This window comes from Branchiostoma lanceolatum, chromosome 3 (genome assembly GCF_035083965.1).
Source record: "Branchiostoma lanceolatum isolate klBraLanc5 chromosome 3, klBraLanc5.hap2, whole genome shotgun sequence".
Classification (NCBI taxonomy): Eukaryota; Metazoa; Chordata; class Leptocardii; order Amphioxiformes; family Branchiostomatidae; genus Branchiostoma; species Branchiostoma lanceolatum.
This window is the reverse complement of record NC_089724.1, coordinates 26,430,024-26,455,703: the sequence shown is the minus strand read 5'-3', so window position 1 is coordinate 26,455,703 and position 25,680 is coordinate 26,430,024. Positions and strand designations below refer to the sequence as shown.

The 25,680-nt window shown below is 42.8% G+C and overlaps 1 protein-coding gene across 1 annotated transcript in view; it reads right to left on the bottom strand.

Moving 5' to 3' along the window:
• Positions 1–1,794: 1,794 nt before the first annotated feature.
• Positions 1,795–25,680, bottom strand: part of LOC136431240 (low-density lipoprotein receptor-related protein 6-like) — a 55,615-nt gene continuing 31,729 nt past the window's right edge. The window contains exons 4-23 of the mRNA XM_066422566.1: positions 21,241–21,375; positions 20,589–20,789; positions 20,039–20,234; positions 19,129–19,379; positions 18,280–18,420; positions 17,397–17,686; positions 16,677–16,903; positions 15,607–15,791; positions 14,784–14,996; positions 13,623–13,781; positions 12,681–12,883; positions 11,901–12,103; positions 11,236–11,423; positions 10,316–10,525; positions 9,665–9,790; positions 8,995–9,117; positions 8,343–8,456; positions 7,559–7,669; positions 5,489–5,734; positions 1,795–4,945 (exon numbers count right to left, since the gene is read on the bottom strand). Coding sequence (XP_066278663.1) covers positions 4,416–4,945; positions 5,489–5,734; positions 7,559–7,669; positions 8,343–8,456; positions 8,995–9,117; positions 9,665–9,790; positions 10,316–10,525; positions 11,236–11,423; positions 11,901–12,103; positions 12,681–12,883; positions 13,623–13,781; positions 14,784–14,996; positions 15,607–15,791; positions 16,677–16,903; positions 17,397–17,686; positions 18,280–18,420; positions 19,129–19,379; positions 20,039–20,234; positions 20,589–20,789; positions 21,241–21,375 — 4,052 coding nt within the window. The 3' untranslated portion in view covers positions 1,795–4,415. The remainder of the gene's footprint in view (positions 4,946–5,488; positions 5,735–7,558; positions 7,670–8,342; positions 8,457–8,994; positions 9,118–9,664; positions 9,791–10,315; positions 10,526–11,235; positions 11,424–11,900; positions 12,104–12,680; positions 12,884–13,622; positions 13,782–14,783; positions 14,997–15,606; positions 15,792–16,676; positions 16,904–17,396; positions 17,687–18,279; positions 18,421–19,128; positions 19,380–20,038; positions 20,235–20,588; positions 20,790–21,240; positions 21,376–25,680) is intronic.

Sequence of the window (25,680 nt, the reverse complement as noted above, 5' to 3'; positions counted from 1 at the left end):
ATAAAAAACAAGAAATTTCATTGCCCTCCGACGGTGGTCAACATGCCAAAAATTGGCAAATATGTAGTAAACGTTGACAGTCTAAGGTGTTTCATTGCATATGAATACCCAGTGTAGTTCCTGCCCATGATGGTATGACAAGCTGTTTTCTGCACTTGTTCTAGTTAATTGAGCTGTATACACATCTTCAAGAACAGTTTAATGTTGACAGTCAAGTGACAATTTTGGCACTTTGGAAGTGATTGAAAGTGACCGTGATTTAACGTTTAGAGAAAAGAATCTTTTTTCTAAACGTTAAATCACGGTCACTTTCAATCACTTCCAAAGTGCCAAAATTGTCAATCTGAAAACATCTTTGGAAAGCTGACACCCTCCACCATCTCACTGGCTAGTTTATTTTGTCAGATGTAGTCGTTAACGCAAGTTAGAAAGGAATTTGTCGGGAAATGGCTGATACGAATCTGAGTTTCAATGCGATTCACGTGATTCGATTGGTCGGGGTGATGATGGTATAATAACGAGCTGTTTTCTGCATTTTTTCTAGCAAGGACATATAAATAATGGGGGGGGGGGGGTCTAGTTAATTGAGCTGCATACACAAGGTGTTTCATTGCATATGAATACCCAGTGTGATTGCTTCAGATGTTGGTACAACAAGCTCTTTTCTGCATTTGTTGTAGTTAGTCTATTGAGATGATGTATACACATCTACAAGGACATGTTTACTGTTGAATCAAGGAGGTTTTACATTATATATGAAACCTCATTGGTTGAATACAGGAATAAAAGACCTGTTGGTCATGATATCATATTTCGTCGCCTCAGTTCTTGTTTAACAAGATTTATGATCTCAAAAATTGAAAATATTGGAATCTTGTTTTTTTTTGCCCGCCTTGTTTTTTTTTCGCCCTATCTCATTAATTTTGGAGTCTGCAGAGGATGTCATCCATAAAATTTACTTGCTGTGGCCTTAGTTCGAAATGCTTTGATAATGATGAGAATCGTATCAAAGCCGAAGAAATGTAGATAAAAGCATTATTCATATTTCACCAGTTTTGCATGATTACTAAGTCACGTAACCAAATACACGGTGACGTCATAGACGGGTGCAAAGAAATGGCAGGAAGTTTGTGACGTCCCCCGTCCCTGACAAGTGATGTGTGCTTGCGCAGATGTCAGTATACATGAATTACGCTGATTCGAGCTGGAAAAATCGACATATTACTAGGTAGCTGTTTCAAATCATCAACGGTCTTTTACTTTTGTAAAAGACCATGGCATCGCCAAAAGACCACCCTCGTTAAACCAGGGCCCCATATCGCTCCACGTTACATCGGTGGCGAAAGGGGCCCTGGTAAAAAGACCCGTCACATATGGTTACGATGACGTCGCCACCAAAACAGCTTCAGCCAATCAGAGGGTTTGCTTCCTCTCATCGGAAGCCAGCGCGCAAAGAACGCTGGGAAGCTATCAACCAATCAGGTTACGTGTTACGGCTAGCTCATTAATTATTCAAGAGCTACAACTGCCGTTTGTGCCCAATAAGGTCGGCTCATTAATTATTCATGAGGAAGTCTCGTCGACCTGCCATAACCATATGTGACGGATCTTTTTACCAGGGCCCCTTTCGCGACCGATGTAACGTGGAGCGATATGGGGTCCTGGTTTAACGAGGGTGCAAAAGACCTAAATGATCTACCATTATGTTATAGACTTAGTAACAGGTATATGATACCGTATATATCACAGAATCTCTTTATTCTTATGGTACAGTACAAGAAAATACACCACACGTTTATTTAGGAAAACAGATTTGTATTAAACTTAATACATTAAACAGATAGACCTCTGTTGCAAATTTCGTATCAACGTTTCTGTACAAAAGATTTAACCAAACTACAAGGTTAAAACAGCCATTCTTTACCAAAGTTACAATCTTACATACAAGTCTGCCATGGAGATTTCTCTGATCTGCAAGACGTCAACCCTCCATGTACAACAACGCCCCCTTGCACATAAAAATAGAACAGCAGCCTCTCATACATAGTTTACCTCAACTGTATCAGGCACTTCTGTACATAGGTATAGGAGTACTACAAAATCTAGTCTCCTTGAGAAATAACTCCCCTACTCCTTCAATGGTACAGTCAAAATAATGGTTTGGATACTCACATCTGGAAGATACCATTTAAATAAAGGGGTGTTAAAGCTCTACATGTATTTGTTTAAGGATAGCTTCAGGAACCTACATTGTACCTCAGACATACAGTTAACTACCGCAGACTCGAAACGGATGCTTCACAACACGTTTCAAAACAGAGTTATAGAGCCAGGAAATTATGGTCTTCAAATACAAGACAGTACAGTCCATTCAGTGATCTAATCTAGAAAAAACAAAATCACAAGGCCATACTACACTGACTTGCACATACAGCTATACTTTTGACATCGTCCCTAAAAGCCGTAGTCCCACTGACAGCACACAATACTGGTACATGTCACTAGATGGAAGAAAAAGATCTCATCTTCATGGTATTTTCCACTACTAATTTTTTAAAACTAATCAACTGTTTCTTGGACCAATGAGATTGCGTCTTTACAAATCGAACCATTATTTCAACCAAACACCTGACCCGTCAATAAGAGACCAATGAGAATGCTTCTCTATGACACGCTCATATGTGATTGGCTGTGATCAGAGGTACGGTAGTTTCATGCTTATTTGGCAATTTGTTTTTCTTACTACAGTTAACAATTAGCAATAAATGTTTCGGGTTCTAATCCAAAATTCAGTACATGGTGGAGTTTTTGGTGGTGGGATTGAGACTATGAAACACTTGAAAGTGACATAAAAACAGCCAGAATTTACTAATAAAAAATATTGAAAAAAAATGCTGATTTTAAAAAACAACACTTCTCTATTTTAGACATACATGTGCAGGTATACATTCAAGTGTTCTATGGCATTTCATTATCAATGAGAAGATCGTTATTGATGCGTTTTTTTGTACGTATCAGAACCAATTAAAAACGTTACATGTAGGCAGTATTAACAGCACAATTGTCAGGAACAACGCACTACAATAAATGATTTTTTTCTCCAAACCATCTTTTAAAAAATGGCTACCGTGTGCTACGAAAAATCTATCGATTTGTCCTTTTACAAAAATATTTCCCATGTACCTGCCGTAGAGCACACACATTGTTCCTGAGTAAGACGAAGCATGGTACACATGGTTTTAGAACGACCCTCCCCACTCCGATGTACACAACAACCTGACCACCCCTACTTCTGCAATGCCGCGGTCCACAAGCCTGAAATTTCTAAAACATTTGGTCACTACCACTTTTCCATCAGGTGTGCTAAAATTTCCTCCCTCTAAAACAAGTGGTACAGTCTTCGTCCAGGATGAGCTGAATGCGTAAGGACCACGACACTTGGCTCGGTAGGGGTGGGCAGGGTGTTTTGCACTGCCGAATAGGGAGTTCTGATAGAGGGAGGCACATATTGATTGAGACCACAAAAAACAATCTCCTATCTTACAAAATGTGTGATTGGCTGTGCTACACAAACATGGAGGTAACAGTGTCAACAGCTCAAAAATATCAAATATATCTTTTATATATATTACAATAGTTCCTATACTATTATGTATAAATTACAAGATACCACAGTGATACAAGGGCGAGAGAGGCGCGTACTTACAGGCTCGGGACTGGAAGATTATCATTTTCATACTCTTGGCAGTGTTACATTTTGGTTCCGAGGTTCTAAACTCTCTCGTATTGCTTCCAGAGGATACAATTTTACACACGAATGAACCGCTACCCCTAATGGGGCTACATTGTAGCCAAAACAGCTCCTACAAGACGCTCTAAGCAACTGTCTATGTTATCATACAGCCAAAGGGCAAAGGGCAATGTTAGCATGAGGTTATCTTCATTAGCTCCGTGGAGCCGAGTCACCCTTGGCATCACTGTGGAAAACATCCAAGGAGTACGAAAAATGTGCCAATCCCGCACGAAAACAGCAGACTTGTCTACATACAACCCCCCCTTGGAAACGGTTTTCCCTTCTCGAAATACAAGCATTTGTTATATACAAGTATAATTACAGGTGCTTGCTGCATTTTTTCCCGCGACATGCCCGCCGTTTTCGTGTTGGATGCACATTTCTCTTTCCCAGGAAGAAGGCTGGCACTTTAGTAGATACAGGTAGTTACAACTTTACAAAGGTAGAATTTCTCTCATTTCTAGTCGACCCTTCCGCGTTCTTGTCGTGACACGGCCCTCCGAAGGCACTTCTTTTGCTGCTCACGATAAAACCCGTTTAAAATTCCGGCGTGTCCGTCACTGTGGAAAGCTCTGCGAGAATGTACAGTGTCTATGAAGGGACTGACCATTAATAATGTACACTAGGGAGAGTCTGTTGCTGGTGAGGGGGGAGGGACGTACGGATGGAAGTAACTTCTCGCCGTGGAGGGCGACGGCGGACAGCTGTCGCAATTGTTGTCGGACATGTAATGACTTCTCGGCGTCGGCGGGGGAGGGTAGGGGTCCGAGTCATAGTTCATGTCGTAGTATTTCGGTCTCAACCCCCGCAACGGGTACGGTTCGCTGTCCTCGCACCCGTCCGTGGTACAGGGCGTGGGGGGCGGGGGAACGTTTCTGAACTTGTAGTGTTTGTACGATCTGACCGTGGAGGGACTCTGGGAGCTGCGCGAGGAGTAGAAGAGGTCCGCGGTGTACTGGGAGCGGTCGGTGGCCGGGCTGGGCGGAGGGTTCAGAGTCTCGTGGGGGTAGTGCGTGCCCAGGGAGCCCGTGCTGCTGGACGAGGCTCCCGTCACGTGCGTGCGGTCGTACAGAGGGGGTCCGCAGCCGGATCCGGGTACAGAACTCGATGATAAACACGTGGTGGCTGATTTTCCCCGCGATGTAGACAGGCCTGCACAGAGAGAGGGAGACAGTGTAAGTGAAGAAAGGCCAGGACTAATCCAAATATCTGGTAGTTGAAATCTAACTTGTAGCAATAGTCTTCGAGCTAGTCTTCTAAGGCCATAACACGTCAACACTGTCAAACTGCTTATCAAAATTGTGGAAACAGATTTCTACATACACGTAGTACAAGTGACCTCCTCTACACAAGGACCACCTGTACAATGTGACAATTTTTAGCGGTCCCTTAGATAATTTACCCTCGACACAACCATTAAGAATCCTGTCTATAGTGACCACCTGTCCACATAGGCCACATTTTATTGGTCCTGAGTGGTTTTCGTAGGCAGTTTTGACTGTATAGGCAAACACCATGCCATTGACAAAAACGTGTTACAGGAAAGGGGATATGCGAACAACCTTGTACCCAAGCAAGTCAACAAAGATGTTTAACCTTTAGCACACAAAAGTAGCTGTTTGGCTAAAAATTCTCTACTGATTATGGGGTTAGGCAGTATGAAGAGGGTTAAAAAGCATCGAAAGACGAACGAACCTGATACAGATCTCGGAAGCGAGTTTGTTCCTGCGCTCGGTGGGAGAGCCACCATGGTCGGCACGTTGCCGTTTGTTACCATGACGATGTCGTTGGTGAATCCGTCCTCCTGTTGTCGCTTGAGCTTCCTCCACACGAAAACCATCATGAAGATGATGAGAACGGCCATGATGGCGCTGATCACCACGGCGATGGTCAGAGAGTTGCTGTCCTCGTTCCCGTAGGTCCGCAGGTCGCCTATCGGATCTGAAAGAGCGGGGAATAATTCAACGATAAGTTCATTGCAAGTTCTTGCCCGTAGGCTAATTGCAAGTACATGTAACATGAAAGGACGGACAGACAATATATAACAATATAGCATGTGACTTTGTTAGTCTAAATACTAACACTAAATTCGATCTTATTTGGGTTTGACTTCTTTTTCCGAGACAGTGGAAGACGGATGATCCCACTTTTTCTACAATGTGTGGGTTTTGTGATGTTAAGAGGAGAGTAGTTTTCTTTTTGTCTGTTAACATGGAGAAATTTGGATAGAATTTGGTGGCCTCATTAAACAGCGCCTTTCATTCTTGATCGTAGAAGGGGCAACTTGAAATAAAATGTGTTTCATCTTGAAAATCATCTTGAAAATTCTACAGACACTGTAAGAGCTACACTTGTCTATCTATTGGTTTGGTGGTTTGATACACACAGCCAGGGCTGCCCAACTAGCCTGTGGCTATTACAAAGGGCTAGCGCTGCTGACAAAGATATTAAAAATGGAATTGAGGTTTTACCAAATGATACTCCAGAATGATGTGTGTAGTTATGCAGGGGAGTGCCCTTACTATACCATTCTAAGGTGGGGAAGACAGAAGAATATAACTTTTTGAATGCCAAATGTCCTTTATGATGCAATTAGTCCAATTTTTTGAATTGGAAATTGCAGTTAAAAGATTAATTCTTATTCCATTTTTTTGCTGCTGTCCAAATCACAGAGTCTTTTATGCAACACATGGCAGAAGATAACAGGCAGGTGATTTAAAGAACCAAGTAAAACTATATGAACAGAGGATGATGTAAACTATGGGCTTCATAATGTGTCTGGCAGCCGTACAGAGCACATCCATGGAGGCCTGGCTAGCTGAGAAAGTTTACCATGTACATTGTACAAGTTACTCTTCAAGTCTAGTCATGTTTGAAAGTTGTGAATAGTATTGTCTTGATTATCCAAGGGATCTTATCTGATTGAAACTTCCTTGGATTACGTGACTTTTTTGAGAGATATTTGAGTCATTCTGCATGGTTTGATAATGTTCCTAGGAAAACCAGTACAGAAAAATGTTGAATTCTCTGACAGTTATTATGGCAATCTGTCCCGGCTATTGTTCTTGGCTGGCAGACGATCTAATCCTTTTATGAATTCATGTGGTTATGGAGGTCAATTCACCTCTCAAACTGCTGGGCAGCTCAAAGTAGAAGCACTCCCTTTATGACTTACCCAGGGTAAAATGTTTGCCGGTTTAAGTTCAGGCAATGACCTAGTGGCTCATTCAGCATAAATTGCTCTACCCTAAGGTCTCATTCATGAGTTTTTTCGCCCCATAGGATTACATGTTATAATACGTGTTTTACATGGGCGCGTTCGTAATGAAGATATAGAAAATGTGCCAATGTTTTTCATTCCATGTTGAGAACATTTACCCTAGATTATGTAAAAAAATTGACAACATTTTCACTACATACAATCTCTTTTTATAGCAATTACAAACTGCACTTGGCTACACCCCCACAAAGCCACTTTCCAGCTGTAAGCGCCGGACCGATTCACACACAATGCCCGGCCTGTGTACGTCCGACCTCGCGCGCGGCTGCCGAACTTTGCCTGCTAATTTCTTCAGATACAAACAAGCTTTCATCAGTTTGACGCTTGAGATAGATTGGCCTAGCCAAAAGGGAATTTCCCACCGATATACACACACGTTCATGCAGCCGTTCATTTTTTTGGGCCACGCACTCTTAGCATACCCACTCGGAGTAATACAGAAATGAGACCCTAAATCCTTGCCAATCCCATCCTACAGTACGTACCACAGTCGTCCTCGTCAGAGTTGTCCACACAGTCCTTTTCGTTGTTACATCTCTTCTCCTGCTCAATACAGAGCCCATTCCTGCAGAGGAACTGTTCTGGTCCACACGTGCCTGTGGAGGGGAACGGACAGAGCTGTCAGAATTTTTCTTCTGTTTTTCAGTTAGCTGGACAAATGTGCTTTACATCTGAAGAGAAAATGAATCTAATGAACCCTACACGCTCGTTCTCATTCAAATGTACACATTTTCACATTTTGTAACTTCCGTTATTGTTTCAAGTGAGACGTTCCTGACATTAACTTAAGGTATGCCACATATAAGGTGCCAAACTGTCATTTTCAAAAGCCAGAAAAGTTTTAAGTCGTCATAAAACGACAGTTTGGCACCTTATACATGTATGTGGCATTTCCTAATGTCAGGAACGTCTTACTTCTAACGGTAACGGAAGTTACAAAATGTGTACATTTAAATGAGAACGAGCGTACAGTGCCCTAGAGTTCACGTAAACATGGTAATATAGTTAAATTCAGCAGGCAGAGGTTTACATGTAATTCCAAAACAACTCAGATATGTACTGTAATATCTTAGTTACAATCCTGACAAAAGTGCTTGGTAAATGTGCAAGCTGTAGCGACGCCGCATTGCATTACTAGCTACAGAACAAGCATCATGCTTTGTTTGAGGTCGTCCAAAAAGAAGAATAAGAAGTATCAAAACAATTCAGACTTTTCATATCTGTGACGTTGTACCACAAATGAGGATTGAGAGACTGAACCATCCTTACTGTGACACTGCATCTCATCCGAGCGGTCCATACAGTCCTCCTTCCCGTTGCACACCTTCTCTCCGTCCACGCACTGTCCGCTGTCACACGTGAACTGGTCCTCCGTACACTTGGCTGGAAGGGGGTACATGAAAGTTTATGTTACTTAATGGTGAAAAGACCAACACATTACTCAACAGGCTCTGCTAGAAGGAGTAAAACATACAAGTGAATAGAAGAGAATTGATGGAAATGCTTGCCAGCCACATGTAGGATATAAAGATGCATATACAATGTAATATTATAACTTCAAATCCTCAACTGTCTTATTGCTTCACGCATGGAAGGTGAAGATAGATGAATGACTTTATAAGATGACATGATTTTTGGTGCACTTTTCACGTAAGTTTTTAGACCAAGAACGAATTCTAGCCAAGAACTATTGTAGAGTGAAACCCATTGTCATCAAGTTCCAGTTGGGGTATCCTCACTAGACAGGTGTGACAGGTTGCTTGATTTAAAACAGCAAGCTGCTGTTTGCCTGCAAAGTTAGTCTGTTGTGAAGAAGAGGGGTTAAACCAGCAATAAAACACATGTAAAGAACTTATGACAGTCTGCCTTCACACAAGAAAGGTGGAAGGAAGATACATAAAGGACTTTTGGGTGTACTTACGACAGTCTGCCTCGTCGCTGCCATCCGAACACTCAGCGACACCGTCACATTTCCAGAGCAGAGGGATGCAGTCCACCTCCCCTGTCTCACAGGTGAAGTGGTCGGGCGCACAGGTTGGGGGCTCTGCAGATATTGATGAATAAATATACATCTTAACTGATAATCTATATATTATGTATCTATGCATACATCACATGTGTTTACATTTCTAGCTGTGCACAAGACTGCTTTTGATAATTGAGTCCTCTCAAAATCTTCTCAAGCTCCAGGCATGGTCTTCCTGAAAAAACATGTTGCCCTTTAGGATGTCCAACCAGAATATGGGAGGACCAAGTTTTTCAACACACTTAGAGGGCTATGCCAACTGGAGGTCTTGTGCCGAAAATAGAACATTCTGGATAGAGATGTCTACAGCAAACATGCATCAGTACTAGATGCCCATGTACGATTGATTTTAAGTAAGGTGCCCTTATCCAATGTAAGTGAACTGGGTACATCTTGAACATTTTTATACACTCTTGTATCAGGTAGAGTAGCCTTAAAGAACTGTAGTTATGTACCAGTAGATGCCATACTTTGTATCTTGTACAATTGTTGTGCAATGAAGTTATCTTGTTATCAATACTTCACTTCTAATAGAAAGGGTTTACTACGTGAACCAGGTACTGACCTCCACACTGCAGCTCGTTGGGAAACAGCACGAGGTGTAGCGGGCAGGAGCAGCGCGAACGGCCGTCCTTCATCGCGATACAGATGTGGGAACAACCGCCGTTGTCGATGGCACAGGGATGGTGGTCTACGGGCAAGAGGCAAATGTTATCTTCACGAAAATCGAACATTGTAAACTGTAACAGGTAGACTTAGAAACACCCTTGCAATTGCAATCATGTACACGCAAACCAGCAATGTCTGGCTAGTATCATGATGCTGATAATCTAAGGCATTTTGTACTTAAAAAAAAACATTCAAGGACCTAAATTCTGAAAACACCATCCTTCAGTTAATTTCTGACATAAGAGGAAATAGAATTTTATCATTAACTACAAATGAAGCTGTATGACTTCAAGGAGACTACTAGTATCAGAAAATGGGACATCAGCAATAACTGTCCAACAAACATAAAGTAAAGTTGATGTCAGGACATTTACACAAAGCATAAGCATCAGACCATAGCATGATAAAAAAGCAACATTGAATGTTGTGCCAAAACCGTTGTTTAAGCATATTGCAGACATTGGTCCTTTTTTTGAGAAGCAAGCGGTAATGACCCATGTGTATGACATCGTTAAGCAACAAAGTGAAGGTGATATATATGTCTTACTCATTTCAGTGACGTCCTTGCTGTCGACGCCAACGATATCGCTGAGCTGCGTGAGCCTGGCCTGGATCCTGGTCCTCCCGCTGCCTGTCAGCTTGTCGATGCGCTCGATCATCTGCTTGGCGCGGTCGATCCAGTACAGGTGGTCGCCGAAGATGGTCAGGCCGGACAGCTGGATGATCATCTGTTCCACCAGTACCTGCCGGTTAGCACCTGGGAACAGAAGACGTGTGTTGTGTGGTTAGGATAAAGGTACAATTGCCTGAATCCTTCTGTAATGCTACGGTCTGAATTGCACCGGAGCCCCTAGGGGGTGTGGACACAATTAAGCTGGTGTGTTACGCCTAATGGCGGTTATACCGGCTATATAGATACAGACAGACAGACTACCGGGTACCGGGTGTGTACATTTTGTACTTCCTGGTGTTCACACGATTAGCTCATGGTGCCTACATGATTTGGTACCGGCTCCCCCATTGATTTTAAGTCTGAGCTAAAATCATTTGGGGTTTCGGCTTGGCCCTAAAGAAGCCATCTTAAGCAAAACTTGTATTGCTTTTCTTGATTTTTTCATTGACATTTGTTCTTGACAGAGCATTGTTGACATTTCCCTAAAGGGGCTCATTCATTCAAAGTTGCAGCAAGTGGTGAGAAACTTTTACATAAAAAACAACACGATTGGTAAATTAGCCATCTTCTGGCACAGACTTAAGAATCTGAAGTTAAGAGCAGATCTTCTGAAAGTTCTTATTTCTAGCCTACAGAAGGGAAAAGAAGCTGTGAAAGACCAAAAGACACCTTCATCAATACTCTGACAGAAACAGAAATCCAGTCCCTGATAGGGTGGAGTGGAGGAAGTTTTAAACTTTGGTTCGAGCAGGAGCTTGACCAGAGTAAAGTAAAGTAAGTTCTTATTATCTTACCGTTCAGCCCGGAGCTCTCGATCCGGTTCAATTCGATGTCGGTCCAGTACAGCCTGCCGTACTTAATGTCGATTGCGAGCGGTCCCGGCTGCTTGATATCGCTGTTGAAGAGAGTTTGGCGCTCGGTCCCGTCCAGAGCGGCCTTCTCGATGGACGGATTGCTGACCATGTTGGTCCAGTACATGTACCTAGTGACGAACAAGACAACAGGGTTATGAGACGCATATTGAGGGGCGTATAATATACTGTTAGGCTGGCCCCTGAGGCATCGCCAAAAACTAGTTCTTACATATACCTGGATAACCTTTTGAGAGAAAATATTTGTACATCCATACTAACAGATGTGCCCTTTCAAAATTTTGATAATACCTATCATGTTGGAAGGAGAACGACAGTCAAAACTTTAGAAGCAGTTTGAAAACCTATGTACAGTCAAACCTGTAATAGTAACTGCCTTTGCGTAAGGACCACTTGGCCATTATGGCCACTTTTTGGTTGTCCCTTAGGAGTATTGTTCCTGTTGACTTAAACCTGTCTTCTGTGATCCAAGTCCACTGGGTGGTCAATATAGACAAATTTGACTGTACAGCCTAAAAATCAATTGTTTGTATACTATAGGCAGTGAACAATGGACAAATATCATCAACTTGAAAGCAATTCCTTACCCTCTTTTCGGGTCCAGAACGATGGATCGAGGACGTTCCTTGTCGCCTGCGATAACCACTCCGACGGGGGACATGTCGCTGATGCGCGTGACGTTGATGGTATTGGTCTGCGCGCACGTCCAGTAGATGTGGCGGGAGAACTCGTCGATGGCCATGTCGATGGGTTGGAACAGACTGTCAAGGTTTGCCACCACACTGGTCACCTGGTAATAGCAATGAATACAAATATTCATATCCTACTGCTTCAACTTGTTGGTGTATGCATATGTATGATTGTACAGTAGTATAAACATATCATTAATAAATATAGATTATAAATATAAATTATAAAGCTATAATATATTGTAAGTCATATAACAAATAAATATAGCAATAGTGTGATTAACCCGAAGTAGTAAACCTTTGACAAGCTAAGAGTTTTGCAAGTACACTGATGGAACATTTGAAACCATCGATGGCAATGTAATGTTAAACCTTTGATGTGCTGACGCAACATTTGAAGCTTTGGAGACGGAAGGAAGTTAAGAATAGATTTCTAAAACCAAAGCCACATTTTTGTTCAGGGGAAGATCTCCTGTAAATACTACTGAAAATATGTAATACACAGCCCTGATGTGGACTAAGTCTTACAAAACTATGTTGAAACATCAGTAGCAACAATTGAAAGTAAAACTAAGTACCTACCAATCAACAACAAAACAACTGACATAAGCTCTAAACTTTGTTAAGAAATAATAGGAGTATCGGAAGAAGCACAACACAAAATGTGTTCAGACTAACCTCAGAGCCGTTGGCCTTTGCCCTCTTCAGCTGCTTGATGCGCCCGTCGATCCAGTAGATGTGCTCCCCCATGCGGTCGTACTCGATGACCTTGACGTTGCGGAGCTGGTGAATGGGCAGCACGATGTCCGGACTCTGCTGCTCGTCAAACACCATACGGCTGATCAGGTTACGCTGGCTGAACAGCAGAAACGCTGCGGGAGCTGGCAGGGAAGAAGGGGGGAGGGGAAGATATCAGAATGGCATTTTCCAAGGCAAGAATCTTACTTTTCTTAGACTTTGTAAGTTCACAGTAGGAAGAAAATGGGGTGTTCACGGTGGTTTTAAGTTCGGGTTCGAAAGAATAGTGGCGCTACAGTCATAGGTGGTCAAAAATGTTCCACCGCGAACATTTCTGCATTTACACTGTACTTCTGTACATCTTGGAGGCAATTCATTTATTCATTTTTGTTTTCTTCATACAGGGTAGGCGTGCTCAGTGCTTAACACACTGCTTTGCAGGCGTGCCCCGAAACAAGCAGACTACGGCAAAAGTGTTAAGTAAAATAATGTATGCTTTCCAATACGAGTGAAGTTTGGATGAAGTTATTTAAAGGTGAACAAGAACACGGGAAGTGATGTGAGTGAAACTTGGATAACGTTATTTCATGGTGCATAACAATACTGCAACTTTTCCTATGGTGTTGTCTTACCATAGGAACCTTCCTAACTTATTTTACATTACAATGTCGCTTATGCATGACTGTGTGATTTGCCACGTAAAACTGTTTTTTCTAGTTATTGTATATAAGTACTGTTTAGTTCTGCTTCTTCACTTAAGTGACGCTGAAGAAGAGTGATGGATGTCCCTCGAAACATCTAAAAATAAATCTCTGAATTTGTATCCAGTTGTAGAGTCTGAATTGTCTTTAAATACTGCAAGTGATGCATCCACAGACTTACGATGACAGGTCCTGTTGTCAGGGTCCAGTTTCCAGTGGGAGGGGCAGCCACACATGACGGGCAGGTCCATGGCGGACTCTGCAGACGTGGCAGACGGCATGGCGGTGGCCAGACACAGGTGGGAACAGCCGCCGTTGTTTACTGCACACTGGTTCCAGCCTTAAAAGAAAGAAGGGAAGCAAATTACTGTTAATTCATTTATTTTTGTAGGGACTATAAGTAGTTCAAGATCACAGTTGAAAGAAATTTGTTGAACAGTAGTACTGCAATGAAAATGCATTGCAGTGGAGTGGACTGCACCGCAAAATTAAAACCACCACGAACATTCTTAGTCAATAGATTTCTTAATCATGACAAAGAGTGAAAGTTTCTGGTAGGAAGAGGTGGGTTTCTGTTTAATTGTAACTACTGTAAATCACTAAGTCTTTAATATAGCGGCAGAAAAATATAGCACTTGGGGGAAAATGGAGTAGTTCACTTAATTCTAACGGTGGGAACAAACATTACTGTCTCAAATGTTAGTGATCAAATATTTGCGATGATGAAATTTTAGCTGTTGACTTGTGACCGTTAATCAGCTAAAATTAAGTTACAGTTAACAAATAAAGAATTACAGTATCAATTTCTTTCAAAGACAAGCACAGGGTTGAGGCTTTAAGTACAGAATAAAAGTTTAAGGTGCAATACAATAGTTTTTCATTTCAATCAAAAAAAAGTAATTCTACTACCCTGCAATAGTTTATTCATTTGCCGTCAGACCTATAACAGGATAAGTTTCTTTCCCCAAGAATACAGAAGAAATATCATTGAAGCGTGCGTAGTCCAGTGGCTAGCCATCTTGCCTCTGGAACTAGAAGCCCCAGGTTCGATCCCTGCTGTGTCGCTCACCCCGACAGGTACGCTACCGGAAAGGGTCGCAGTCCTTAGGACAGGACGTTAAGCCGTGGTCCACTGTTCATTGTGCTTGTTGACAAGAGCTAGGGGAATTTCCCCGATACAATGAACCTGTAAATACTGTACATAGCGTCTGGCTTCTCTGTGGTGACCAGTGGAAGATAAGCTCAGGACAAGATAAGCTCATCTGTTCATTGAGTTCATTAGAGCTAAACTTGTTCCATATCACTTTTCTTTTCCTTTATCAAACCTTAGAACATGTCTTACCTGACTGTCTGGAGGAATGGAACACTAATATGTCCATGATGTCCATCACATAGTCCAGGGAGCCCTGGATACGGGTTCGGTTCTCGCCTGTCGTCTTGTTGGCACGTTCGATGCTCCGGGTGTTCCAGTCCGTCCAGTAGACATAGTCCTGGTACTGCGTCAGGCCGAAGGGGTGGGGCAAGTTGTCGGATATCACCCGTTTCCGATCATTACCTGGAAAGAGTTGAATCAAAGAAAGTTTTATTTTGATTTTCCTCTTTAAAGGCAACCAAAGCAATATTAGGGACAAAAAAATGGGAATAAAAAAATGCTGAAATCTTTATGGTAGTGACATTTACTAACACTGTCTAGCATATTTGTGTAATAACTTCATACTGTGAGCATTTCAAAACCGTGCAAAAATATGGCATATATATGCATTGATGATCTCCTTAGTTTTGTGAGCCTACAAAAACTTTGGCGATGATTTTCAGTGAGTTCTCACATTACAACAACGTCATATTTTTGCATCATGGACGTCGCTATACATTTTGAAAGTGGCTATTGAACTAATCATGACTAAATAAACTGACTTTCAAAATCTGATTTTCGGTCCCTAATATTGCTTGGGTTGCCTTTAACAAATGGTGTGCTAGTAGTCCATTACACAATTTTGCAACATTGTAACTTTAACAAAAGGGGTTAACAGATTTCAGAATCTGAATTTCAATTAAAAAGAAATACCCGTCAGCGATGGAACTAGCAAACTCAAGGAATCAGTAGAAATAGTTAAAGTTTCAATGCATAAAGCTAGGGTCTTTCACTAAGAAGAATGAGAATGTACCTAGCATGTTAGAAGACTCTATGAGGTTGGTGTCCAGGTCTGCCCAGTACAGCCGTCTCTCGGGGTAGTCGATGGTCAGTCCGTTAGCGCGGCCCAAACTGTCCACCAGGATGAACCTGTCAGTACCGTCCATGGACGCACGCTCTATCTTTGGGTCACCGCCCCACTCAGACCAGTACATGAATCTGTATGAGATAGTAGGGAAAGTTTAGAAAAGCCTTACTCATAATCATAATTATGCAATACAAAGAACAATAAACAATTAATCTCCAAGCAGATCTCCACGGTGTCAAAATCGTACAAGCAAGCCAGAGAAGCTCCAGTCAGCCAGGGAAGTTGTCAGGCCCCGGTTGCTTTAAAAACTCCTTCTGTCAGTTGGATACAGTCTTTGCAACCGTTGGGTCTGCTTGGAGACTAAATAATGTACTGTCAAAAGTAAACAGCCAAAATCAATTCATCATTTAGCTCAGTCATTACAGTGAAAACCTACCCAAGAAGACCACTCAGGGGACCGATAAAATCTGGTCTATGTGGACAGGTGGTCACTACAGACAGGATTCTTCATGTTTGTATCAATGGGGGAAAATTATGCAAGGGACCACAAAAAAAGTGGTCACATTGGCCAGGTGTTCCAACTTTCAACAGAAAAGAACCTACTTTGTTCCTTTTCAGTACAATTCGTTTTGTTTCAAGGCATCCTCATTTGAGGTGAAGCCTGATGCTTTTTCAAGTAGCTAGTGGTAGTACAATGCGGCTTCGCTACGGCTTGCGTTTTTGGCCAAGCACACCAGGTCACCCCTACTCTTCTCCATAAGTGTGTTGGGTTCTTTTATGTGAAGAGGTTTGACACTTGAGGCTAACGCCTGAAGCTCCTTCATACACGGGGCCGCCGGCTTTACGTCACCATTCGAAATGACGAATGCAATCCCTTACAACATGTCCAAGCTTAAGTCGACCCCAAGGATCGAACGCGGGCCCTAGGACCCACGGAATTTGATCCAGATGGCGAAGCAGAGGAGTTGCGTAACCGCTTGCGCCACCGGGACAAGATACAAGCACATTAAACTCACCCAAACGCAGGATCCAGCGCTAGGGAGCGTGGATTGTCCAAGTCCTGCCAGACCAGGACCTTCCTCGAAGAGCCGTCGAGTCGCGCCACCTCGATCCGGTTGGTCCCCGTGTCCGCCCAGTACAGGTTGTGCGCCACCCAGTCCACCGCCATGCCTTCTGGGTAATCCAGACCAAACTGGATGATCTTCTCGGCGCTGCTTCCGTTCATGAAGGCTCGACTGATTGACTGTGGGAGGGGGGCAGCAATTTTGTTATGGCCACATGACAACTCAGATCAGGACAAACGCATTGCTAATTGTGTTACGGGTGTATCAAACTGGTTAAATTAATAAACTGAAACTAGAATCTGTGTCAGCAGCTAGTACTGTGATAAAACAATTCCTTACTTATTTTGTAGAAACTGGTGTTACACCAAATGTGAAAATACAGAAACACATTTTTAGCTCGGTATTAGGTGTTATGACTGTGGTGATGGAAATCTGCTTTGAGCACTGATAAATATTGGAAAACTGCAAACTTACACTATGAAAATAAATATCCTCTTTTTTTCAGTGTTGAGACAGAGGGAAGTATCATCTTCTAACTTTTAAGTATCATCTTAAATTACCTCCTTCTAACTTCGGCGTATTGAGCTGAAAATTTTCTGGTACAACTGTAAAGCTGCCAACTTAAGAATTTTTAAGGATTGATCATTAAGACAAGGTAATGACTCTGCCTACCTTCAGGCTGACATCTGTCCAGTATATTCTGTTGTCGTTGATGTCGAAATCCAGAGCGCTGGCCTCCTTCACGCCCGGCAGCGGGATGACCACGTCGTTGTTGTTCGTCTCCAGCGATATCCTCCTGATGTCGGCGCGGCGCGAGAAAAGGAGGAAGGCCTCGGGGACGATGCACGTCCGCATGTCCGTGATGAGCTCCAGGCCCATCGGACAACCGCAGGAGACGCCGGACGGTCGGTACAAGCAGAGGTGCGAGCAGCCGCCGTTGTTTTCAACGCACGGGTTCCAGCCTGGGGACGGGACCACACATCCAGCGTTAACATCATTATGACAGTTCTAGTAAGAACCTTAGGTAGACTTTGTAGCTGTACACTGGTTGCTATTCCTAGTGCAAGGATGTCTCCTCGAGAGTCAAGGATATTTAAAGTAAAATTTTTTTTATGTTTTGCAAATTTGATGTTCTGTAGATTTATCATTGAAAGTGTAGTAGACTGGCTCGTTTAGTACATGTATTACAGAATGGTTAAGACTCATTCTCAGTCACTGGTGAAAGATTATTAATACTCTCAAAAAATGTCTTTAGAGAATCTATCTGGTTCCCTGACTTATTTTGTATTACGCAGGGAGGCTATGACTTCTAGTCCAAGTACAAGCTGCTGGCCATTACTGGGAGATTGTCTTTTTCCTTCTCTAGCCCTTCTCTAGCCCCTATTGCAATGAATGAATCTTGCAATGCAAGAAGGCATTGTTTCAACTATTTTGTCTTCACATTTCACACTGCCCTTTTAAATTGTCAATGTCCTAATGTATATTCTAATAGCTTGGTTGTTCATGGACACAAGAAAACAAGGCTGTTATAGAAGAATTAAGAAAAGAGTTGTACCATCTGTCCTCTGCACGTTGACGGCCTTCAGACCCATCAGGTCGGGTAGCTGGTCCACGATGATCTGGCGGTCCTCTCCCGTTGTCTTGTGAACGCGCTCGATGCTGCGTCTCTGCCAGTCCGTCCAGTAGATGTAATTACCTGTGGGACAAGGGAAAGCCGTGAGTACCATCGACAGGTCTGCTACAAACTGTGACAACTTACAGCAAAGTTAGGCAAAAGTGTGTGCACGAACAATAAAGTTTTAGATTGTTATTCCACACTTACAAAACAGTGTTTCAAACACTCTAGGTTTCAAGCTCCACAAATTCAAAACATGGATAAAAAAGAAAAGTGAGGTACGCCCGCAAAATACATGAAGTTCACATGATGTGCTTATTAAAGTATGATTGGGGAATATGTACTGCAATGAGTACTGCTGGCTTAATCTAAGAACTCAGTTTGTAAATATAAAATGTTTGTTGTTCTTTAAATCTATGGATTTGCTCTGTAAAGTAACACTATCCCTTGCAAAGTTGGTTAAAATCCTCCCACACCATAATTGATGTATAGGGCGGTGCCCATCTCCGTTTCATAGCCCTGGGCCACACTGTGGTGCAATCACTGCAGCAGGGGGCTAGTCCACTGGCAGTGGAGTGTGTTTAACTTCCATACTGTTTCAGAAGTATGTACCATTTTTATTAAGTCTTTGGTATGACTCAATGCGCCTCTTGTCCAGAGGTGTCCTACCTGGGGCTTGAACCCCAGTCCTTCTGGTCCAAGTAATTTGAACCAGATGTGGCAGAGTAGCAGACCACTACACCACTGGGACACTTGCAAAGTAGCTACATAATAATTATTAAAACTTACCCAGCAAACTGAAGCCAAAGATATGTGGAAGCTTTTCGTCCACCAGGATAGTCCGACCTGTCCCGTTCAGGTTGGCGTACTCGATCTTGTCGGTTTTGGCGTCGCCCCAGTATATTCTTCTGGCCTGGTAGTCGATGGCCAGACCGTTGGGCCAGACCAACGAGGTGTTGAATAGAACCGTTCGATGGCTGCCGTCCAACTCTGCTCTCTCGATTTTGGGATGCTGGCCCCAGTCGGTCCAGTACATGTATCTGGAAACGATTTAAAAAAAAGTTAGATTAGACAAGACTAGGAGGGATTATTGAGGCAAGGGTCAATACAAGAAGAACTAGAGTTAAGAGTTTGTGCTACATATACTTCAGGTTTGCTATGTTTAGCAATTATGGGGTATTTTTATAAATATGAATTGGTGTTGAATTTTACTTTTTATTTGAGTTGAATGTGTGATAGTTGTGTGCCGATTTGTTAAAAATAGAGAGAATGCTAGCGACCCAAAAAAAACACCCCTGCCAATGAAATGGTATGGCTACCCTGCGACGTCACAAATTCAAGATGGCGGCCACTACACATGCCAACGGATCCAACAAAGGCTTTGCTACACAAACCGGTAAAAACTTAAGATTAGATAAGACCAGGAGGGATTATTGAGGCAAGTCAAAATGGTCAATACAAGAAGAATTTGGAAGTGGGTGGTTACTGAAAAAATCGGTTTGTACCAAAAAAATTCTACATGTAAGGATCTAAACATGCAACTGTTGTAACATCAAAAAGACATGAAAAGATTCTTTATAACACAAATTCAGAAGAAATTGATATGGACCAAAAAGGCTGTAAGGATCTAAACATAAAGTTGAACTGTAACAGTTATAAGATCAAAAGATAGTCTGCTTTGAACTTGACAAGTTCTTACCCTTCTGAAGGGTCCAAGACAATGGCTCTGGGCTCTTCGAGGTTCTCGGCTATCAGGATTTTCCGTGACGTTCCATTTAGTCTGGTGACCTCTATTCTGTCCGTGCCTGTGTCTGTCCAGTATAGGTTCCTCGCTACCCAGTCTACCGCAATGCCGTCGGGGTGTTCTACTTCTGTTGTGATCAGGTATTCAACACCTGCAAAATGTACCACATATCAGTTAGGCAACTGTACAAGGTATACAATGCAGTGTTATTTGAAGAATGCTGTTTTGACAAATGTATGTCACTCTTTTGTCATGAAGTATCTTTAAAACAGGATTCAACAGCATTAAACAAATCAACAATATGCACTTTATCTATGACAACTGATCCTCAGTCTTATTGTTTTTAAACTATCCAAAAGCTAAAGAAGAGAGAGTCTTCTTAATTTCTTCTAATAATAAGAATATTAAAAGAAAATATCATAGAAACATATACATTGTGTATAATACATTTGTTTAACTTAGATCAAGTCTACTCTGGTAACCAAAGCCAAAATGGGAATCATACTTGTGCCGTCTAATCTTGCTCGTCTGATAGCTCGTGCCTCGTCGTCTGTCCAGTACACGAACCCCTCTACCACGTCGTAGTCGATAGCGATGGCGTGTCTGATGTCATCGATCTGTAGAACCACGTCCGTGTAGTCGGGCGTGTCCAGCGATATCCTCCGTAGGTCCGTTCTTCTCGCCAGTAGAAGGATTTCGCTCGCTCCTAGAGACAGAGATTTAGCAAATAAATTACTTCTGCGATAGTCTGTATAACACAAACTCCAGCTGTCCGGGGGTTTCTCTCCCCTCCCCGCGGATTGTGAGGTGGTTACAGGGCGGCGAGCGGTCACAGGAGGCTTGATTGAATTCAGGCTACATCTGCGAAACCTACTGCCATCGAGGTTATGACGACACCAACATACACACAGCTAGCATTGTCAGAGAACCTCCCACAGTATTTCAATGCCACAATCACAAATCATACCCGATGTAACAACATAATGCAGAAAATAGCTATAATTTCCTCCTTTCTTTTGTTGGACTTAAGACTTTACATACTACACAAGAAGTCTGTTACACCCAACGTTCTAAGTCACTTCCGCTGCCATTATTGTTTAGACTCTTAAACCATTGATCTTGTAGAGAGAGCCTGTAGGCATAAGAAGTAGGCGTACCGTCGGCACATGTCCTTTCATCGTCCAGTAGCTTGACTCCGGTGGGACAGGCGCACCTATAGTTGGGGGCGTCCGGTGACATGAGACAGAGGTGGGAACAGCCTCCGTTGTTAGGTTGGCAGGGATTCGTGTGTCCTGGAACGGGAAGTTAGACATGAAGAAGTCAGTTTCTGCTGTCACGAAATAATACCAGCAGTTGGCTTTGTAAGCATAAGTTGTTACGATGTCTCTTATCAGAGGGTAGTGGCAAATTTTGTGGTTAGGATGTGCTCTATTTGACTTCTTGCTCTTTTCCAGTTGGAGCTGCCACAAGAACGTTCTTTCGATCCTGAAAAGCAAGTTCCTGGAAAAGAAGCTGTTCCACAGTTAAGACTATGGCGTCGCTTACTAAGATAAGCAAAGTAGAATGCAAAGTGTATGTGAGCACCCATACTGCCATTTGAAATGAGCTCATCTATTGTGGCACAAGGTGGGAAAAGGGTCAAGGTCTCCATTCCTGGACTGTATATTGTACATACAACATTTCTTTCCACCTTTATCTAACCTCCAGTGCACTCTGCGACCTAGGTCACTTTTCAAGAGTTCACATAGTGCACACAAAATGTATGTTTATACATACAACATTGTGCTTTCTTACGACGAGGATGGTCTTTATTGTGCTGCAACAGCTTTTGAGACTGGAACTTTCAAAGCCCGAGGCCGAGTCATGCATGCAGGGAAGCACGGCCTGTCGTGCTAAATCATGTTTCAAGGTTTTGGGCGCAACGGAGCGCTGCAACCCTTGCTACAGAGGTGAGGAAGCCACCCTCTCGCACAGGTGTGCACAGACACTGTTTCCTGTACCACAACAATTAAGGCGCCGCCTAACCTCCAGAACCTAGCCGGCCGCCAAGAAAACTATTCCTGCGGGACCATTTCCGAAGCGCTGCCGAACGCTAATATATGCAACATGTGCAAGGAGCCTGCCTGGTGTGGGCGGAGAACACAAACACCACATGCGGTGCACGCCGCAGGTTATACATTTTGCTGAGTTTCTGCAAGGTGGTTTCCGTGGTTGAAAAAGAACATATAGAAAGACCCTGGAAAGCATGTAATACTCAGAAATAAAGGTAAAACGTTTTGTGACACAGACGTATGGGGACGTACCCTTCCAAGGCAATTTTTCGGACAGAAATTACCCCCGACAGCTAGAAGTCCCTTGCTCGTACGGGCAGGGAAAACGCAAGTGGCTGACTGTACCAACATAAGATTTGAGTTTTTTTAAGTAGTAAATCTTTCATTCTACACCAAAATATTACAAGGATGTATTAAAACAGTTCATATACATGCTAAAAAGAACACAAAATAAATGCACAAACCAGTAGGTTGAAATGGGTCTGTCTGAGTCTCTGTCTTTACGGTAGATACATTTGGTATAGTCCATAGTTAGGGGTCCGACATTATTTTTGATCAGTAAATATCTCTCGTAACTGGGGTAAACGTTAACGTGCCTCGTCAGAAAAGAAGTTTTATGGTCAGGTGAATATTCTTATACGTTATCTATTTGGTTTAGTAGCTGTTCTATACAACGTCTATGCAGGATTTCATCAAAACTTATGTGTCCAAATATTTCCTCTGAGGAACTCCGTAACATAACACGAGGCACGCAGCTGGAAAAAATCCAACTGACACAAAGCCCAGTAGACAAGCCTGCACTGAACTTTCGTCAACCTTAGTGCTAATTCACCTACATAACCTACTATTTTTACAGTATACATGGTCTAAAATGTTTCTAAGATGTTCCTCTGTTCAGAAATGCAATGTGTGGTTCCTTTCTTCGAGCTTCTCGGCCGCCGCGGGTTTGTTTTGTTATCTGGCAGCTGGCGGTCCCCCGAGGACCCTAGCGCGCCGCGTGGCCGGTGATTGACACTTCACTTATGCATACATTTGCCTTCGGCAAGGTTCGCGAGCGCTGGTAGCCAACCAACTCCTATGTTTTTGTGGCATTAATTCTCGGCTTTCGTTCGGGTCACGCCTTATGTGGGAGTACCATACGTTGGGTGAACGTCCTGTGCTCGTGAGTAATGCATTGTGCCCGGCGTGCGAGCCGCGCTGTGCCTGCAAAACGGGCCCCAAATTTGGGACGAAAATTAAGCATTTTTCCGCAATATACAATTATTTTGGGTAAAATCTTAGCAAGTCTATGATTACCCACATGTGTAGGTACCCAGGTGATTGTTTACGACCAAGATTTGGGCAATATTTTCACGTTTGTAGGCACTAGAATTGTCAAAATCAAGCAGTGACCCGCAACCCGGAAGTCGATTTTTCCAGCGGCATTTTTGGTATATTTTTCCCCGAACTTTCACAGAATAACTTTATAATGGTAATACTTATATGTTTTTGTACACTGTGTGTGAATTTCATGGAATATAATCCACAAATACGAACGCTAGTGCGTTGAGAATAGACTAACCCCCTCGTCCGCGCAGCGCGGTGCCGCGAAGCTAACCCGTCGCCTTAACGACACACACATCCGCTCAGACCCTGTTGTGTAAACATGCCCGACGCCCGTTTCTGTATTCCAGTCACAAGTTGACTGCCAAACTCCAAGGTTACGCACGACAACAACAGGCCGCGGTCGACGCCACATGTTAACACGACCGACCTCGCCGGCTGGTTAGGAAAGTGGGTAATTTGCCACCAGGAGCTGGTTCTATTGTGTGGTGATATACGGGGGAGAGCGGAGGGTTGGCAGTGTTTGCCGCGGATGATTGATATTGTGATTATAACAGTGTCATAACTTGTCACTCCGCTACCGCCGCTGTGTCCATCACGTTACAATGGCGGCGCCTCCTGGAGTCATAACCCGGCGTCTGTCCTTGTCTGTTCTCCCCGTTTGACTCAACACAAGATCCATAAATCCAGAAAAATGTTGACGCCAAAATTTGTGACGCTGCAAAGAAGCCTTGCTTGTCTTTTTGCCACATTTAGAAACAGAAATTTGATTGTTCGGCAAACTAAGCTGTCTAGTAATTATCGTTACATAAAAAATGCATGGTTGACCAATTATTCCCAAAAGAGATTTTCAACCTTGGTGAACTTTGTTGTAATTAGAATTTAGATTTAATCAAGTTCATTTAAGTTACAAGATCTAACAGACTTTCCATGCCCTTTCTCTGTGGTATGCATGAGTAAGGGATGAAGTAATATGACATACATGTTTTGATCCTCACTAGTTTTGCCTAAGGTGGAATAATAATGCATTCCTGACCTCAGCTGTCCATCATAGTGAGTTCATAAATGCTACCTATTGTCATGTCTCCAGCCCTGCGAAGGCGTGTCTCTGCCAGCTAAGCAGTCCTGATACCACCTAAGACACGAGTTGAGATGGTGGAGTAGATACGATTGTTTGGCGCTGGTTGTCAGAAGCTTGTTTTTAGGGCAGTATCTTAGACGCCTTTTACACTTGAGCTCGGGGACGTAAGAAGCTAATTCCTTACATCCGCACCGAGAATCTAGCTCTCAGAATTTCTTCGAATGACATTGTAAGTTAAACCTCGAGGATGACATGTACAGCATGTTTATGTACTACACAGAAAACCCAGTTTCAGGTAAAATTTGCCTCTTATTGGACGCTGTTTGTTTAGAGAAAAATTAGCTACACCTTCTACCTACCCCTTTGTTTCGACTGCGAACTAGAACGACCACAAACACTCTGTTTTCTCTTACCGTGAATCTAAATCGATGCGAACTTAACGGAATTTACAGTATCAGAAAACTTGACTGGGATTCCACCAAAAAGACAGGAAAGAGTCTCCCCAAAACCCTATATGACCCTTCAAACCGATCCCAGATCTAATTAAAAGCGAAGGTATTTCCATTGTCTCCCCAAAGCTCGTACCTGTCTCCTACCTGACATAACTGAGCGAGGAACAATAGAGCTTCCCCAGTCCTGTCAGCCTGGGGGCTGCCCTCTGCCCCGGGATTACCTGCCCGAATCGTTTGTTATACACAGCCAAGTGACAGGTGATGCTTTATCGGGCACCAAACAAATTGGCAAAGGTAAAGAGGTCTTTCTGGTCTTTGGGAAGGATCGCTCTTCTACAGGAGAATAATACCTGGAAGGCATGTATGAATGACAACAAATATGTGGGATTTACAGGTAGACCAGTCCAAGTGTCCTTTGTGTAGGGGTGGGGAAGACAGTCTCAGAAACTTGCAACTTAAAGGCTGCCTTAACTTTTTGTTTGTAAACAGATAAACTGAACAAATATCAAACATGGATATTCAGATTTTTTTTAGCTTGGAATTTCATGGTTTTTAGCTTTTAGACATGCCTTATTCTGAGGCAGAAATGCTTATATTCTGGGACCCATAGTATATCTTCAATGTAAACTAAAACTTAAAATCAAAACATGCCAAACCATCAGATCTCGAAGAAGCTTCTGCTTTTCCAAA